We start from the raw sequence: 20,162 nt of genomic DNA on the forward strand, positions 1-20,162 counted from the left end.
TGGATTATTTTAATGCAAGTCCCAGACATCACATGATTTCGCCTGTAAATGCTTCAGTCTGTATCTCTAAAAGACAGGGGCCTTTTTAAAATTCACATAACAATACCTGTGTCAAATAAATAAATTTTCACTAAAACATTCAGTTAGTTGTTCAAATTTCTCCATTTTGCTTATAATGCTTTTTTATGTTTGTTTGTTTGAATGCATTTGGTTGGCATGTCTCTTAGATTCTTTTAAATCTGTAAATCTATAGATTATATAGAATCATAACCACATTTCTCACATGCCCACATGAGAAGTTTCTTTCTTTTGTGATCCCAAACTACTTCCTGTTCTCTTCATGACTTGTCACGGAGTGAACACCACTAACCACCCCCTCTGGACACTAGGTCCTTTATTCTGGGGAAAAATAGCCCAAACTTTGTCACCATGTAATCCTAACATATTGGTCACATACTTCCACCACCTGGAGTCCCACAAAATAAGTCTACTCTGATTTGATTGATGCTGGAGATACCCTAAAATGAATGTATATGCAAGTGAAGTAGAAGTTGTAATTGTAAAATAAATGACTTGCACCTTCATTTGTGATTCAAATACATGCACTGTGCTAGGAGTTGGGGATTTAAGATAAATAAAAAGGATCTATAACTATTGTGAATCTTGAAAAAATTCTTAAAGCTTCGAAACATTTTACAGTAAAAGAAAAAACCCAAAACAAACAACAAAAAAGAGCCTTGTGATTCTCTTCCTTTCCTTGCAAGCCCGCAGGAGGAACCCAACGAAACATACACAAGAATTAGATCAAGAGAGCAGCACTATCCCGCGATGTTTTGCACTGAATATCCTATTTTCAAGTATATCTCACACTTACTTTCTATCTGGGAATGGAGATCATTGACTATCACTTGTAGCTGCCCAATAGTCATGTCTCTCAGGTCAGTGGGCTTTAAACTTCTTTTCATCAAGCACTCACTTATATGAGGCATGTGTGGCAGCTGAGGACACAAAAGGGAAAAAACAGAGCTGTGAACACAGTGGCAAATACACTGAACATAAGAAGACCTGGTTTCTCTTTAAAACCCACCCCGTCATCTCCCTACTTCAATTCAGGTTCAGAGCTTAAAAGCTTTCCCCATGTGGTACCCTAACACGACCTAACATGCTATTTGTGTCAAAATGCTACACCACCAACATCAAAGGTTTTCTGATTGATCTTTAACATAGGCTGATTGACCACCGTAAGTCAATTATTATAGCCACAAACGAATTACCAGGGAGCATAAAATAATATCAATGACATGGAAAAAATTAATATCAGCTACTATCTAATTATTTATACCATGCTAAAGCACTGTGCCATGTGCTCTGAATGCTTTATCTCACTGAATCCTTATAACTGTGTACTGTCCCAGACATTGTTATTCCCATTTTATAGATGAGAAAACTAAGACTTAAGAAACTCGCCCAGAACCCCATAGCAGGGCAATCACAGAGCTAGACTTAAACTCCAAAGTCCGAGGCTCTTATTCACTACTCTATATTGTCTTCATTGAAATGTGGGAATGAGAATTATAGCAATAAGTAAGTTTGCCATGATCAAAATCAATAGGTTCTTAGACTGAGATTGCTTTAAAGGAATTTAAATATTCCCATGACAGCTAATACTGTCCCTAAGAAACACAGTAGATATGAATCAAGAGTAAACTTTACTTTTATGAAATCTGTTGCTTATGTACTTTTCAGTGCTACAGTAGGAGGGAAAAAAGAAACAAAATTATTTCTCAATGACAGGACTTTTTACAAACTGCCTTGGAGAACCCAAGTTTGCATAACTCTGGGACAGCATCAACGTTTGCAGTCCCTAAACAACTCGCTTGCGTTTCACTCATTGCTGCTTACAAGATCAGCGACGGGAGACTTTTTCCTGTTCTGTTTTTCCACTTCTACTTGCATTTTGGCCATTGGTTTGGCCATGGCGAGGGCCATTTTGGCTTCAGCTTGCAATTTCTTTTGCCTTGTGAGGAAGTCCATGTCATCCAAGGATTCAGATTCCTCTTCAGTAGTGTCTCTATCAGAATAGGAAGAACTCTGTTTGCTCTGCGAAGGGAAAAAAAGCAGCTTGAGCTCTCCATGCAAATTACCGCCCACTTAGAGAAGGACCACAGCACTCCCGAGCCCTCCTAGAGCGGCCGAGAGTTCCTTCCACCATTGTGACTCACTGCTTGATTTGACCTGTACAAAGCTCAAGTAACATAAACAAGGTCTAATTTTTTTTTTAAGAGACAGGATCTCACTGTTGCCCAGGCTAGAGTGCAGTGGAGTGATCATAGCTCGCTGCAACCTCCAATGCCTGGGCTCAAGTGATTCTTCTGCCTCAACCTCCTGAGTATTTATTTGGGTCTACAGGTCTGCGCCACCATGCCTGGCTAATTTTTAAAATGTTTTTGGAGATGTGGTCTCACTATGTTGCCTAGACTGGTCTCAAACTCCTGGCCTCAAGCAATCCTCCCTCCTCAGCCTCCTGAGTCACTGGGATTACAGGCATGAGCTACCACACCTGGTTCAAAAGGTCTATTTTATAACAGACTCTGATTTTAGCATAAATAGAAAGACTAGTATAAGTAATAACAGAAAATATATTTATGACAAACTCAAGGTATTTCTTTGATTCTTGGTCTGAACCAGAAACAACAAAATATTTACTCAGAGCTATGGAGTTATGTTGGTCCTCAGAGTAGATACAATCTTAGTTAGGTATGCAATGATGTTCTTTTTTTTTTTTTTTTTTTTTGAGACAGAGTCTTGCTTTGTTGCCCAGGCTAGAGTGAGTGCCGTGGCATCAGCCTAGCTCACAGCAACCTCAAACTCCTGGGCTCAAGCTATCCTACTGCCTCAGCCTCCCGAGTAGCTGGGACTACAGGCATGCACCACCATGCCCGGCTAATTTTTTCTATATATATTAGTTGGCCAATTAATTTCTTTCTATTGGTAGAGACGGGGTCTCGCTCTTGCTTAGGCTGGTTTCGAACTCCTGACCTTGTGCAATCCACCCACCTTGGGCTCCCAGAGTGCTAGGATTACAGGCATGAGCCACCGTGCCCGCCTGCAATGACGTTCTGACGTTGCACTGCACTCAACAACCAACAGAGTTTCCTATTTGTTTGTCTTTGGTAAGAAAGGCAATAGACCACACAGAGAGGAAAGAATTCCAGCAGCAGGCACCCATGATTATTCAGCCAACTTCTGTTGTATGTAGGAGAGAAATGAGCTCCTATTTCTAAGCCCAGTGGGGAAGGACTGGTATTTAGCATATTTTCCCTTTATAATTGTTAAAAGCAGGTGTCCTCAAACTATGGCCCACGGGCCACATGTGGCCCACCAAGGACATTTATCTGGCCTGCCGGGTGTTTTTGCTGCAGCTGCCTGTCCTGCTTAGCAGCCGTCTTGCCCTGGGCCCACAGTGCGCATGTGTGGAATGTGCACCACACTCCCCAACGGCCCTCCAACGGTCTGAGGGACAGTGAACTGGCCCCCTGTTTAAAAAGTTTGAGGACCCCTGGTTAAAAGCATATCTGATTTTATGGTTTAACATGAAAATAGTTGCTAATTTTAATAAAGTTTATTTATCCTTATTGTATCACAACGATGACCTTTCAATCATTATCAAATTTCAGGAGCTTGCAATTCTAAGAGACTTTTCTTTTCTTTTTTAAAATCTCTTCAATGTTTGTTCCCGTTCACAACATAACAGAAGCTAAATGACCAAGAAAGCACAACACCAAGCTTCAGCTGGTAGCTCTTTGGACTCACCATGGGGGACAAGGGGGTGTCCAAGCTGGTTTCAGTCTTACTGTCATCAGCATCACTGTCCTTATCACTGCCACTGTCGTTGACAAAGCATATCTGCAGGTTCATCCCACTCTGTAGTCTGGGCAGAAAAAAACGGGACACTAATTCTACTTTGCTATCTGTTATTTGGCTGCAGCCAATAGGACTGTCTGCAAGTAGTTTTATGTATTCTTCACATGGAGAAGTGAGTGACTTCACTTATAAATGGCAACATTTATTAGAGGATTTTCCGATATTCTATTAGTTTTTTTTTCACACCAATTCCATGTTCACCAAGCACAATACCAAATACATAGCTGGCACACGATAAAGATGTGCGGAGTCACTGAGTAATTTACGGTCCTGTAGATCAAGGTGAATGGGGTCCGTGGTCAAGTAAGGCTGCCTGGTGCCATCCAGGGTCCTGTCCCAGGGGGACAATCCAAAGAAGATCACTAGAGGCAGCATCCCTCAGCCCTCTGAAGACTCTTTTCTTCCCAAATAGAATAGGATCATCTGAAGGAAGCCTTTATTTAAGGCAGTTGCCAAAAGCCAACTGAAGGAGTTCATTTACGTTATTAAGGAAGAAAATCACCACCAGTTCGCACTAGCGAAACATAAGGAAACCCCAAACCCAGTCAGAAAGGCATAATCTTAGAACACAGCAAGGTTCTGCAGACTACCTTTGCACACACAGCCTCAGAGACAGAGACCTCTTGGGCGCTCACTGCATCTTGAAGCTCTGGAGGTGATGTTGTTGAAAACCTAGTCACAAAGGGTAACCTGGCTGTGCATTTGCCGTATACTCAGCCAGATCACAGATCCAGATCTTTGTCCTAACCTTCTTTTGAAGCTGAACACATTTCAGTACTGTTTGGTGATGAAGCTTTTTTGGAGAAGTAATTTTCTCTCATATGTTGAAACCCCAAACACAATGTGATGGTATTTTGAGATGGGGCCTTTAGGAATTGTCATGAGTGCAAACGACCCTGAATAGGATTAGTGACTTTATTAGGAGACCAGACAGCTAGCTAGCTCTCTTCCCACCAGGTGAAGAACAGGACAGCGGTTTGTAAACCTGGGAGCAGCCCCACACCAAGAATCCAACCCTGAAGCACCCTGATCTTGGACTTCCCTGCCTCCACAACTGTGAGAAATGAATGTTGTTTAAGCTCCTTCCTACTCCAAAGAACTAATTTTCTTAGCATCTCTAGCAGCCCTAGTCTCTGAGTAAGATTAGAGAAAGAAAAGGCAAAAGGAGGCTCCTAAGCAAGAAGAGACAGATCCTAGGAGGCTTATCTAAGCCAGGTTTAGGGCAGAGGACCCTGAATGTGCTCTGGCATTATTACTACCAGAGGGAGAAATGCAAAGGGCAACTTACCTGGAATTTGGCATTTATAGTTGATATTTTTATTCCAGTGGTAGAGATGCTTTGTAGAAATTGCTCAGATGACTCATTTAAAATGCATCTTTGAAATCAACACAGAACCCAGAAAAAGAAAATCTGATTTAACACCGGTACCACAATTGTTATGGGTATGCACTGCCACCTATTGTTAAATTCTGTAATTACTGAAAGTCCCAGCTTATGTCTTCTGTAAGAAAATGCAGCCTTTTCCCTCCCTGCCCTCCTGGTGTAGGTGGGGAGAGCCAGACCAGTGCTGGGGGGGGGGAGGGGTAGAAGGCAACAGGTCCCACTGTGATCAGCTCAAGGTGCTTAGAGTCAGGTAGTCTTAAGTTCTGAATCCTCACTTCTTTCTCCAGACACATTATATAAGCTCCATGAACCTCAGTTTCCTCATCCGTAAAATGGGATATTGTAAAATAGCTAATCCAATGTTTCATAGGAAGGATCAAAAGAGTTTCTTCGGAGCTTGGTGCACAGCAGGTCCTCTATACATGTTAACTGTCCTCCTTTCTCTACTTACTGAAAGCCTAAGACACACAGAGAATGTGACACAGTAATGTGACTTTATAAAAAGGGACCTCCAAAGTCACCTACTCTAATATCTTTAGCCTAGTTACATACAGCAATTTCTGATCGCAGAGTCAACTCTCCAACAGAGGATACTTGAGCTGTCTTTAACTCTTAGGCACAGCATCCTTCTAGTGAGCTGGGATTTGCTTCCTTTTAACTTTCTTCTATTGGATTTTTTTCTGGAGAAATCTAATATGTTCAGATTGCTCTATGATCCCATACAGTTTCAAAATTTTAATGTCCGTAGTTGGTCTAAAAAAATCAACCCATTTTTAATAATAAAACTCAAGCTCTATAGATTGGCAGATGGTGGGAAAGAAAGCTGTTTGCAAATTTAAAACACACACATTTTAAAGGCTAACCTTAATTGGAATCTAATTTTATGTAGCATTTTCTATTTATTGAATAAAGTCTTGAAGTGTCTGGCTAACAGATACACAGATTATAAAAATATAACCTGCAATATAAAATACAAAACAAAAACAAACCAAAATAAAGTCTGAAATGTCCAAAGATACACATTTTCATTCAGAGGAAGGTTTGATCATAAATTCTGTTATTCTGCACTCAAACTGACCTTTCTTTGAAGGATTAACCCATACCTAAATCAACTATCCCATAGAGTGTTTCTAACTCAGGAAAGGTAAAGAAAAGGTGGAAGTGGGGAGAGAATTAGTAGTATGGGTGAAATGAAAAAACGCCTTGGGTAGAAATTTGGAAAATCGCCTTAGTGCCACATTATCGCCATGGGAAACTGAAGAGAGCTTCTTATAGGGGGAGACTTATAATTCCTTACAGCAGTAATCACCAGGAATGTTACTCTCAGGAAAAGGAAATTACATGACATAACAGCTAATGGTTCAGAGGGGATTTTAGTAAGGACATCTTAAAGTGGGCTCAGGTTTCAAGAAGGATTTGTTTGCCTTTAGCCTTTAAGCGGTTTTAAGATGAAGTCGGCTTTGGGTGAAATTCAACCACAGCTCCCAAGCAGCCTGAGTGGGTGAGTGGAAGCACCCGGTGCTACCGAAGGCCCCTGTGTCACAGGTCAAAGGACAGATAACCCCTGCTCCTGGGCCCTTCCCACCCCACCCCCACCCCCGGGGAGGCGCAGCTGTTCCCGAGGCTCACTTCTGGAAACTGGGGTTCCCTGGGCCCCTGTCCGTCACACTGCCGTGTACCGGCCTCCCTTCTAACCAGTCTTGCAAAATCCAGGCTGCAGGGTGCCTAATTTGCCTGGATCTCTCAAGCACAGTTTGAGGTGGAAACAAAACACCATCCTCATCTAGTTAATTAGAGCTATAATTTCAAAGTATCCGATTCAAGGTTACATGATGTTTCGAGTGGCATTTAGCAGCAGAGCACTGCCTGCAAAGGCTGCTGGAAGTCTGCCTTGCGTCTGGATTTCATTTCTGAAAGGTCTGTCCTGGTCATCCCAGAAACCTCTCATCCCTTATGCAGCACATGGCAGCGGAAAACAATACTGCCGCCCAGAGCTACTGACAGGGAGCACGAAGGGTCTGGAGAGGGGGATGAGGAATGCTCCCAAACATGAGATAAAGACTAAGTATGTCTTTGGGACATTCTGTGTGAGCAGAAGTGGTCTCTGTGTGACCGTGCCTACTGGCCAGGAGTGGACAGGCATTTAGTCCAGAGGCTGCTCAGCAGCCATGTCTGCTTGGCATTTCCAGTGAGGGCTGTTATTTAAAAAACACTTGTGCTGACTCCCAACTACTGTTACTGGGATAATATTAAAATATGCAGAGAACGGAAGAGATGAGAGGACAGAAGAGATGAAAAGCTTTTAACTACTAAGGGATATCTCAAAAGCCCACCCAAGTGGTAATATGATTTGGTATAAAGATAACACTTCTTTCAAAATACAAAGACAAGACAAGAAGAGTTTATTCCCCAAGAAAAACAATACCATAGTCCTAAAGTTTGCCAGTAACTTCTAAAGGGGCAGTAGCCATTGTGAATCAGGCCTTTGGCCCTGGCCTTGGGATTGGGCTGGTCTAAGCCTGTCTGAAGCCCAGAACTATTTATTGTTCTCTGATCTTAGAAATGGGAATCTCCGGGCACCAGCATCCCTATATAACTCTTTAAAGATTGTTTGGTGAGATTTTTATCCCCCTGCCCACTGTGCTTTAGTTCTCTGCACTTGACCTACTGCACTGAATTTTAGTTTTAAAGTATGTTCACTCACATTCTCTCCCTGGGCTGTATAATCTATTACCTATGGATTACAGGCAAGATAATGGAACTCAGAGAAGTCAAATGACTTGCCCCAGACCTGTGACAGCCTCATTATAAAAATGGTCCCGATTCTTCCTGTTCTCATATCTGTCCCCTTGGTAATGTGTCTGCAGCTTCTGTGATCAAGAAGTGGAGTCTATTTCCCTACGCTTGGGCTGGCCGTGTGACTTGTCTCGGCCAACAGAAGGAGAGGAAGTGATGGTCTTCCAGCTCCGAGCCTCCCCTCAGGGAACCCTGCCACCGCCCTCAGAACAAGTCTTCGCTAGCCTGCTGGCAGAGTGACTTCACAGCACGGAGCTCAATTGGCGGCTGTCCCTAGACACATGTCAAAGCCTAGCTGAGAGCAGGAAAGGCACCTTGCCAACCTGCAGCTGACCGCAGACACATGGGTAAGCCTGTCTGAGCCCAGCTCAGATCAGCAGAACTGCCCTGCTGACCTATAGGATCCTAAGCAGAAAAAAAGGCTTATCATTATATGCTACTGAGGCAGGTGTTTTTTTTTTTTTTTTTTTTAAATTATACGTCACCATTGTGGCAATAAATAACTGGTACAAAGTCACAAAGCAAGAGACTATATGGACTTCTGATTTTTGAATCCAGTGACCTTTCCCTATACTACACTTAACCTCAGGTTTGGATTTATTAGATCCTGTCTGGCAATGTAATTTTGAAGGGCATATACTTCCTGTACTTTCTTATAATTTCAAGGCAATTGTATGGCTTTCCTTAGGAAAGAGAGCAAGAGGGGACTCCTCATATGCCAGGAATTCCAAATATGCACTGCTCATTATCTGGCTACAACCAGTGTAGCTCAGAGCCTTGGCCTTGCTGTGCCATTTGTTACTCAATATCCCCAACTAGTTTGTGGCTGGGCCATTAAAATATATTACTTCCATTTATTTTAATGGATCTTTGATGCATTATTCAAAGGTTTTATACATAATGAATAATCACCCATATTTTTATACCATATCTTTTTCTGTTTCATGAGAATTTCAAAGGTGATGAAACATAAAATATGGATTGTAACTACCCAAGGGTAGCTATAAACACATTTCATTTTCCTGAGAATCAGTCATGAAGAAAGAATGTGGGAACGCTGAGGTTTGAGTAAGCTTTAGATGTACTTTATGTGTGATGGGGTCTCAATGGAATGTGTTGAGACAGGCTAAAATAAGGTACTTCAACTTCTTGATAAAGTGTTGTAAAACCCTTTTCCCATTCTGCACACCATGCCCCTTTCTCTTCTTTTTTTCTGCTGTCTGTTCCATATTGGCATTTACCATGAGAGTTACAGAAATGCCTATTATTAAAAAAAAAAAACAAACAGAAAACAAAGACAAAGTTTCTGCTTCCCAATGTTTGTTTTGTGAAAACGTAGTGCTGTATCTTATTTATTTTAGTGGGATTGTATTAACCTTCCTTTGCTAAGGAGTATATAATGCACAGGATGATAATTTATTGGACTTTTTATAAAGAATGGTATTTGTATGACAGTTGCAAATATTGATGGTCCAACAGGCAGAGATAAGGTCATCTGTTTGTTCATTTACTTATTCATTTGCTGCTCTGGCAATAACAGATCTGTAAACTCTAGGGCACTAACAGGCTGGTGCTGAGTATTGCTTTTTATCTATCTGGGCTACTTCACCCATTTATGTTTCTTCTTGGCCCTTGAAGGCATTTTATATTTATATAGGCACCTCTATATTAAATGGATGCATAGTAGTAGAACCAGGAATAAAAAACCAGGTCTTCTGACAGGTACCAAGTTCTTGGATCATTAAATCACAATGTATAAATAGAAGTGCAGAATATACAGAGCATTACAAGGGAACTCCAAAAACACTAGTAGACACTCCCTACCTTATATATGAGAAAACAAACACTTTTGCTACCTGGACATTAATAAAGTATTAACCAAGAAGAGCAAAAGAGCAGAGAACTGCAGAAGAAAGGAGGTCTTAGTGAATTGAGGTTCAGGGAGGATAAATGCAGAAGAGAGATAGGAAATCAGCCCCTACAGCACTTATGTGCCCAGAGAAGTTCATGGTGTCTCTATGTGCCAAAGAGAGGATTGGGGGAGGGGACAGCATGTCTCTTCACATCCTTCCCTGAACTCACTCGCACTTGTAGAACTCAAAAGCCAAGGAAAGCAGCTCCAAAGGTAGCTAGAGTGTGAATGGCCCTCTCTGGGTTTTCTTCTAATCCTACACATTTTGTGCTTCTTCTTCTAAGGCTAGTTCTGAAGCCTTCTATCTGTGCATGTTCACATGATGGCTGGTAGGCACCTAACACCACATGGCCTCAGAATCTTCCCACCAGCTTAAGCAACTAACAGAAACGGGACACTACCACTCACCAGCTTTTCTCTGGAGAAACATCAGCCCCTATGTCCTAACCAGAATCTCTGGAGAGCTATAAATACCTGCATTCTTTAGACAGCTGTTGGTTCTAATTCCACAGCAGTGTCCATTTCCTTCACTAATGACCACTTTCTTGTAATTAAATTTGGAATTATAGGATCTTAATGTTGGGAAAATGCATTTTCAACAGAAATGTTCTCTAAAGACTATACTTTCAGGGATCATTTCTATAGTTCCTCAGAAATGTTCTCTAGCATGAATGGAAAACCAGAATGAGGCGTGTTCTGATAATAGGAATAAAAAGCCATCTTTCATAGGTGATAAATGTGGTCTACTATCTTAATTAAGGCCAAATTATCTTCAAGAGATCTATATTCTGAAATAAAAAGTTAACATTTTAAGCATCTACTATGTGCCAGGGATTATACATATCTTACCTCTAACCCTCAGATACACAGAAAGCAAGTATTGTGAATCTCATTTTTCATATAAGAAAACAAAAGCTCAGAGAGGTTAAATTACAGAAGATCACAAAGCTGGTTCTTGAGGAGAGTCTGTCTTGAGGACACTTTAAGAAGGACGGAATAAATTTACAAATGGAAGAAGAGAAGACAGATGAAAAAAAGAAAGCAAAACAAAAACCAAACAAAAAGCTAGCAACAACTCAAATACCTAACAGTAAGAAATTGATCAAGTATATTATGGTGAAATGTCTGATGAGCTACAATGCAGTTAGTAAAATTACACACCATAGAAGAACTGTTATGAATATGAAGAAATGTTCCCGATATATTGTTAAGTGAAAGAAAATGGGCTATAAACAGAACCAAGCATGATTCCAACTTTATAAACAAAATTGGAGAAATATGCACAGGAAAAATGGCAGAAAATATACCTAAATATTGTTTGGTGGAAGAAATTCAGTTGATTTTGGATTTTTCTTTTTTTGAATGCCCACGTGTGGGCAGTTAGCAGGAATTAAAAAAGGAAAAGAAAATGAGAGCAATCAGCGCTTGTGTGTTGGAGGAAAGGTGAGTAGGATCAAGGTTTGACAGCTGGAAGAGGATGTCTGTGTGTCTGACTCAGACCCTGTCTATGCAGGGACTATGACTCACATGTGAGTCAGGCTGGGCTTTTGATTTTGGCAGGGCGTTGTGGGTGGGCGGAGATCCATGGGCAGCAAGAAACATATTTTCTTATAAGTGAACAGTTCTGGGGAAGGACTCTTTGATTCAACTGTTGACATCCCTTCCCAACCCAGTCTGAATCCCACTCTCCTCCTTGGATCTGCAGTAAATTAGGGGACTCTGAAGTAATTGATATAAATTTAACGGTTTTGTATTTTCAAAGCCAGCCTATTTATTCTGCTCAGCTCAGAGTTTTAACTTCTATCTTCCCCACCTGCTAATAAGTTTTAGCTGCTAGAGCAATGCAAGTTGGAGAAGAAATGCTTGTCCCCTTTCAGAACTTTGAAAAAGTCCATACGGCAGTAGAGAGTCAGTGCCTGTGTGTGTTTTTGAGATACATGATTGGATTAGGTAAAATCTTTTTTTAAAATTTCATTTATTTTTGTTTATTTCAGCATATTATGGGGGTACAAATGTTTAGGTTATAAATATTGTCTTTGCTCCACCCAAGTCAGAGCTTCAAGTGTGTCCATCCCCTATACAATGCGCATCACACCCATTACGTGTGTGTATATACCCATCCCCCCTCCCCTCTTCCATCTGATGAATGTTATTACTATCTGTGCACTTAAGTGTTGGTCAGTTAATACCAATTTGCTGGTGAGTACATGTGGTGCTTATTTTTCCATTCTTGTGATACTTCACTTAGTAGAGTGGTGAAAATCTTAACTGCAAATTCTTTTATGCTGAAGCACTACTTTTATGACTTTTTATGTTCATGTTTAAAAACATTGTGGGGCCACCATTTAGGATTAATTCCATAGTAAGCTTCATCTCAAAAACATTCTCTTTCATGATTTAATTTGTGGCCATTTGAATTTTAAGTAGTCATTAAAAAGAAAATTGCATGGATTCTATGAAGTGTAGCTCTTCATATTTTGCCATCTTTAAAATCAGGATACAGCTCACAGTTGCTTGTCCCCCAGGCAGCTGGTGGCATGACTGCACAACTGGACTGTAACTCTATCAGCCAACAAACCAGGTAAAGGTCTCAGGATGAAGTGGGCTCTGTTGTCTGTTCGTGCCTTCTGATAAGAGCAGCAAAGCTCCAGCTTAGAACCTTGCAACGTGGGGGACAGTGGCTTGGAAGGTGACGCATGCCATCTCCTGAGAGCATGAGGCTGAGACACTGACAGCTCTCATGGACAGTGGTTAAGTGGGGAGTTGGATTGTGAACGTGAAAAATTTTCAGGGCTACCTTAACTCAACATATTTCATCTTTTTTTTTTTTTGCATGCACCAGAGACACATGATAAAAGCATATGTCCAAACAAGTCTAAAAGGACTCTTTCAATAATAACTAAAACAAAATTCTAAGTGTTAAGGAGACATGTGTCACCATTTAATCAGCAGTGATTTTCCTTTTTCAGTGGTACCTAAAATATGTATTTGTGTTATAATCAATGGTGTCTAAAAGTAAATAAAAATGATTTTAAAAATACTGTAATAGCAAACACTTAACACAGCACTAACTCTGGTCCAGGTACTCATCTGAATGCTTTGCTTGTCTTCTTCACAGTAACCCCATGAAGTAGGTACAAATATTACCCCATTTTACAGATAAGGACACTGAGCCCCAAGGCATTAGTAAGTGCAAATAAGTGGCAGAGTCAAGATTCCAAGCCAGGCCCTCTGGTCCCCAAGACCCTGCTCCTACCCTCCTACCCACCACACTACCCTGTCTTCCTCATGAACAGATCTAAAAAGAGCTCTGAAATGTGTGGCTGAGTGAAAAGGCACAGTGATGAATAGAGCATGTGGATACACCATCTCATGACAGACGGTGGAAGGACAAACACAAGTCTGGGAACAGTGAAACAAGGAGACTGGAAGAATGGAGGATGGAGATGGGAGGATCTGAGCTTTTTATATTATTTTCAAGGACACTGTTTGATTTTCTAAAACCATGTAGAAATATTCTAACCACTTAAAAAAAAAAACACTGCACAAATTATGGTCATTGGATTTTTTTCCCTTTGGCAATCTGTTGAAAATTCCAATATATCAGGGTTGTTGTCCTCATCAGAAATCTCTTCCCTGGGTTTTTAAAATATGCATGGTAATCTGAATGAGGACAATCAGAGGGGCACAGAAAATTTTACGAAAGGTTTAGCAAAAGGATGGTGCTGAACCTCCAGATGACATGGCTTAACTGCGGTCAGTGAATCTGTTTTCTAGCAGCAGTGAATGCTTTTGTGCACTCTCAAAGGATCCCTGTCACGTGAGCTGGGTGTGTCCAGACACATGTGTGCAACCACTGTCCAAAGGGAGTGCAGACTGCAGTAATAAAGCCATCATAACTTGTCAAAGATGATGCACCAATGAAAAATATTTCCTAGAAGCTCTTTTAATTAAACATTCCACTGTCCACCAGAGCCATTTTTAAATATAAAATGAAGCCCTGTGGTCTTTTTCTCCCTACCTCCCACCCTTTTGCAATAGCTCAGGCAATTGAATTCTCATTGGTGATAAAAAAAAAAATTCATAAGACAGGCTACAGCTGGTTATCCCTCTAGCAAGATGTCAAATTCGGCTTGCACAAAATTAATTGCATCTAATTAAACTGGGGTCATGGGCATTATTGTAAAGTGAGGCTATTTATTAGACAAAGAAAATTTCACAAATACCAATTTGCTTTTCTTTCGAGTTTGTGAAGGAGAAGGATTGCTTACATAATTAAATTTGTTTTGCCATTTTAATCTTATTACTCCTCAAAAGATCCACTTCAAATCTTGCTTCACTTTTGAAATTGTGTAATATTTCAGAATACTAGAGTTAATGCTTGGAAGAGGACATAAAATAAGATAGGTATTCTGTAGATTACCTAATGGCTTTTCAAATAATAAAAGAAGTAATAAGCTACCATTTGCAATGACACACCTTGGAACTACTTATACGAAGAGTTTTCTAAACAAACCATTAGCACAGATGTATGAGATTAATATGAAAATTTAAAGGTATGCTGCATGTAATAAATATGTTGCTCTAGTATGAACCTATTATTTCAAGAAAGATGCCACAGAGGGTGAATTTCATCAAGTTGGAACAGGAAAACCTCTTTCCTCAGCAATGCTGGGTAGACATTACCATTCTGCTTACTTCTTTCAGGAAATTACACAAAAATTATTACTGTTGTAGACAAGAGGATGATTCACTTTCCTGGCAAAATTATGCTAGTTCAACCTGTGATTCTGCGGCAGATTACATATACAGATTCAGCTCCTCATGATCAAAGCCCCTGTGAATCCTATTTCTTTTTTTCTTTTTTTTTTTTTTTTTGAGACAGAGTCTGGCTTTCTTGCCCAGGCTAGAGTGAGTGCCGTGGTGTCATCCTAGCTCACAGCAACCTCAAACTCCTGGGCTCAAGAGATCCTCCTGCCTCAGCCTCCCGAGTAGCTGAGACTACAGGCATGAGCCACCATGCCCGGCTGATTTTTATATTATATATATTAGTTGGCCAATTAATTTCTTTCTATTTTTATGGTAGAGACGGGGTCTCGCTCAGGCTGGTTTTGAACTCCTGACCTTGAGCAATCCACTCACCTCGGCCTCCCAGAGTGCTAGGATTACAGGCGTGAGCCACTGTGCCCTGCCTGAATCCTATTTCTTTAAAGTCTCTCTAGATTCAGCACTATTGCTCCAGTTGATAACAACTCCCTGGGTCATGAGAGTGCCCCCTGACTCCCACCTTCCAGCCCAAACACAAAAGGTGGCAGGTGTCTATTATTGGTCTTGTCTCAGCCATTTGCCAATAAACCTATAAGTCCAAGAAAGGAGGTTTGATTTGAGATGTTACAATGGTGAGATAAGTAAACCATAATCATTATTCAAAGCAGCTGCTCAAAAGTTCTCTGGGGAATTTCTGCTTTTCGTAGTATTCAGTGTTTAGAGAGAAGAGTATAGCCCAGGCGTCCTCAAACTACGGCCCGCAGGCCACATGCGGGTGTTTTTGCCCATTTGTTTTTTTACTTCAAAATAGGATATGTGCAGTGTGCATAGGAATTTGGTCATAGTTTTTTCTAAACTATAGTCTGGCCCTCCAATGCTCTGAGGGACAGTGAACTGGCCCCCTGTTTAAAAAGTTTGAGGACTCCTGGTATAGCCCCTCTTAGGTTATACCATTCCACTGCCTACTTAATGAAAAAGACTACATTAGATTGTGTTCATATATTTTTGTATGTAAATAAAATGTACCTTGGGGTGAAGTAAGAAGAGCGGTGAGAATCAGATTTATTTTGTGGTTACTCTGAGAAAAGAAGAAAGGAGATGAAGACAAAGGACGTCAGCTCAGGTTGAAATGTGTGAAAAAGGAAAGAGTACCTGGATGTCTATTACTGACAGTCACTCTATCTTGTGTTTCCATAGCAGCTAAGTCAGTTCCTATTTCTTTAATAACACTAAGCTATCTAAACTACTAATGTGAAATATAATGCTAACGGAAAATTAGTTTGGCCAATGAAAGAATATTTCATAGGAAAGTAGTATACTAGTAATAAAAGTAAAAGAATATTTTTTCAAGAAAATGACTAAACACAATATTTCTTAGAAACCTTATTTCAAAAATAGGTAATTCATTTTTCTCATTTCCTTTTAAGCTTTTAACAATTTTTACTGAAACATTTTAAAGTAAAAAAATGATAAAGGTCATAGAGTCTCAGTTTGAGAAGGATTAGTAAATTTTGAAGAAAAAATGACAGTTCCTATATTTACCACATTTCAGTATAACTCAAATTTAATTAGTTAAGTTATAAAGCAATATCAAACATTCTTTTGCTGCAGTATTAGGCATGGAATGTCTTTATGAGATTATTGTAAGCCTAGCTTACATTTCACAGTTTGTCATTCTTTTAAAAAGTGCTTTAGGAGATAGCACCATCTAGAAAAATCCAGTGGAGCTGAAACTCAACAGACAACTGAGAACTTACACTTGCTGGAACAGCTTAAACACCAGTCTTCCCAGACCATGCTACTTCACAATTTCTCGTATACTGTATATGAGGTTAATTTTTACAGGTAAATGCACATTCTTTAAAGACATAAACAGAACTCCATTAGTTTGGCAAAGACCCTACACACCTCAGTGGGCCCCACTTTAAAAGGTAAGCTCACCACTTCAGAACCCATTAGTTAGCCAATTAATTTTAAGTCCTCAGCCTCATTTAAAATTGGGTATTGAGCTCTTCAGAGGAGTAAATTCATATAAAATTTACTTGGTTCTGATTATTTAACTAATATAACACATGAGCTCTGGTACATTTTGGAGTACCATAGTGGTAAACTCAAAAGTTTTGACACCCTTCAAGTAATTTTGTAAGAGGTAAGGCATTTCCAGCTCAATGAAGAATTTCTGGGATTATAATACATTAGGAAAAAAAAATTCTAACAGGGATAGGGAATACAGGTTATACAATTGCAACTGAGCATTCCAAAAGTCTTTTCTCCTGTATCATTACTGGTGAGGGGGAGGACAGTCAGTCTTTGCAGACTTTAAATTTACAGGGATAAAGTGATATTGCTTAGAAACATTTTGTCTCATTATTGAACATCATCTTGAGGGGGATCCAAAAAAGTCAGCATGTTCTTGTGGTGGATGATCTCATCCCAGAATGTGGAGATGAAAGCATCTGAAAGAACAGGATATAAATAATCTTCCTTATGGTGAGTCAACAAGTGTAGCTTGTTATGAGCTACTGTGAAACACATATGTTTAGATGTCTTTGCCTCCAAAGTGGGTAGATGACTCAGTGATTTTCAAAGTTTGCTTTTCCAGAAGAGTTTCAGGTAGGCTTCTGGGGCTTGTAGGGTAGGGGTGGAGAGAGGCACCAAAGGAGGCATGGACAGGGGCAACTAGGGTGGAGGAGGCATTTCCTGGGCAGGGCTATCCCAGCCCTTCTCCTTCAGTCCTGAACCAGAGGAGACTGCTTTATTTTTACATATGTGGTTTCTGCAAAGGATTTTATTTAAGATATTTCTACCATTAAAACAGCAAAAACCTTCTTGAAATTTCTAGTTAACCATGTCATATTGAAAGTTATCTATTCTTGCCTCTGGAATTCTACTAAAATAATATTAAAGAAAGAAAGAAGGCATAAACACAGACAAAGAAAAAGGGAAAATAGCACATGAGAAAGTTTGAAAAGTTTTTTGATGGTAGTATGCAGATGGATGGGAAGTACTTGACTGAACTACCTCAATCTGCCATGTGCCTGCAGCGGTGGCTGATAGAGGAAGCACATACATTTGCACTGTAGAATCTCAGAAATGCTCAAGCACATCTGAAGACAGGGAATAGGATAACACCGAACACAAAGAAGGATTTGTTGAACACCTGAAAGGATTGTCTAGACCTGCTTTCTGCTTTGCTCTGCCTATTTGTGGCCTGGCAGAATTAGGAAGTTTACTGTTTTAAGAGGTTGACTAGAAGGGGCTCTGGACTGGGGCATGCTGAGTCCCAGCTGAAACAGCAATGAGGTGCTCTTTACTAAATTCAGGAAAATTAAGTGAAATTCTATATGCTAAACTTGCAACCTTTCCCCTACTAGAGTTTTAAAACACTGGCAATCATGCTTAAAATCACTCAAGATGAGGTTAAAGAGTTCCTCTCTGAAGCAACTCATAGCCCAAGAGAAAAGAGCCACAGATACTTTTAATTAGATGCATCCCAATGAGAGTTGTGTCCCTATTCAACCACTCTAAAGTGAAGTACACCATTCATTTGGTCAACAAATACTTAGTGACTATGTACTAGACACTATTTTAGGCAATAGTTGTGAACAAAATAGACAAAGTCCTGCTCTCTCAAAGCTTATGTTTTAGCGCTGGAGAAAGACAAGAAACAGATTATAAAGTATATGTAATACAATGTCAGGTAGTGATTAAGGGCCACAAAGAAAAATAAATTAGGGTAAGGAGATTAAGCAGAATAAGCAGAATAAGAGGAGAGAAAGTAACAGGTAGGAGGGTCTTCAGAGAAGGGCTCTCTGAGCAGGTGATGTATGTCAACAATCCTCGGCCACAGTTTACAGACACCTTAGTGTCTTATACTTAATTATTAATGGGCAGAAAGCAAAACAAACAAAACATAAACTCAGGCCGGGCGCTGTGGCTCACGCCTGTAATCCTAGCTCTTGGGAGGCCGAGGCGGGTGGATTGCTCAAGGTCAGGAGTTCAAAACCAGCCTGAGCAAGAGCGAGACCCCGTCTCTACTATAAATAGAAAGAAATTAATTGGCCAACTGATACATATATAAAAAAATTAGCCGGGCATGGTGGCGCATGCCTGTAGTCCCAGCTACCCGGGAGGCTGAGGCAGAAGGATCACTCGAGCCCAGGAGTTTGAGGTTGCTGTGAGCTAGGCTGACGTCACGGCACTCACTCTAGCCTGGGCAACAAAGCGAGACTCTGTCTCAAAAAAAAAAAACATAAACTCAAAAAAAAAATCACAATGTAGAGATCAGAAGAAAACATTTCAAACAACCTAACTAAAATTAATACTTTCAGTGAAATGAGAAAATATGTCGGAAATTTTGAAAACTTAAACAAAAGAGACAAATTTCCTAGAAAAATACAACTCATCAGAACTGACTAAAGAAGAAATAAAAAGCATGTATAATCTTGTAACCATTTAAGAAATGGAAGCAGGTATTAAAACAAACACACAGGTAGGGCGTGGTGGCTCACACCTGTAATCCTAGCACTCTGGGAGGCTGAGGCGGGCGGATCACTCAATGTCAGGAGTTTGAAACCAGCCTGAGCAAGAGCGAGACCCCATCTCTACTAAAAAAATAGAAAGAAATTAGTTGGCCAACTAAAAATATATACAAAAAGTTAGCTGGGCATGGTGGCGTATGCCTTGTAGTCCCAGTTATTCGGGAGGCTGAGGCAGGAGGATTGCTTGAGCCCAGGAGTTTGAGGTTGCTGTGAGCTAGGCTGATGCCATGGCACTCTAGCCTGGGCAACAGAGTGAGACTCTGTCTCTAAAAAAATAAAACAAGCACACAGAGTAAACACAAGACCCAGATAGTGGTGAGATCTACCAAACTTTACAGAAATAGATCAATTCAAAATTATGTAGATTTTTCTTAGTGTGAAAGAGGGAATCATTCCCAACCCATTTTTAAGCCACCATAACCCTGATAAATAAAATCAGACAAAAATATTATAGGAAAAGAATATAACAGACTCATATTAATCATGACTATATAAACCTAACAATCCTAAATAAAGTATTATAAATAAAATCCAGTAGTAGATTTTATTATAAATAAAATCCAGAAAAAATATAATACTCCCCAACCAATTTAGGTTTATACTAGGTATGCTAGATGGTTCAATATTTTGAAAATCTATGAAAATAATTTATTAATTCATTAATAGACTAATAGAGTAAAATCATGTAATTATCTGAACAGATGAAGGAAAAGCATGTGATAAAGTTAAATATTCATTTATGATAAAAATTCTTTGTAAATTATAACTAGAAGGGAACATCATTAATCTCATAAAGAGAATCATTAAAGAACACACAATGTTAACATCATCTGACATG

At 40.0% G+C, this 20,162-nt stretch overlaps 1 protein-coding gene and 1 pseudogene across 11 annotated transcripts in view; one reads left to right on the forward strand and one right to left on the reverse strand.

Moving 5' to 3' along the window:
• Positions 1–20,162, reverse strand: part of SCHIP1 (schwannomin interacting protein 1) — a 535,265-nt gene that overhangs the window by 6,361 nt on the left and 508,742 nt on the right. For all 11 annotated transcript variants that reach the window (XM_076004282.1, XM_020286145.2, XM_076004301.1 and 8 more), the window contains 3 exons: positions 3,814–3,931; positions 1,903–2,100; positions 875–998 (listed from right to left, as the gene is read on the reverse strand). In XM_076004282.1, the coding sequence (XP_075860397.1) occupies positions 875–998; positions 1,903–2,100; positions 3,814–3,931 (440 nt within the window). The remainder of the gene's footprint in view (positions 1–874; positions 999–1,902; positions 2,101–3,813; positions 3,932–20,162) is intronic.
• Positions 10,631–10,759, forward strand: LOC142874873 (uncharacterized; annotated as a pseudogene).

The sequence above is a fragment of the Microcebus murinus genome, chromosome 1 (assembly GCF_040939455.1).
Source record: "Microcebus murinus isolate Inina chromosome 1, M.murinus_Inina_mat1.0, whole genome shotgun sequence".
Lineage (NCBI taxonomy): Eukaryota > Metazoa > Chordata > Mammalia > Primates > Cheirogaleidae > Microcebus > Microcebus murinus.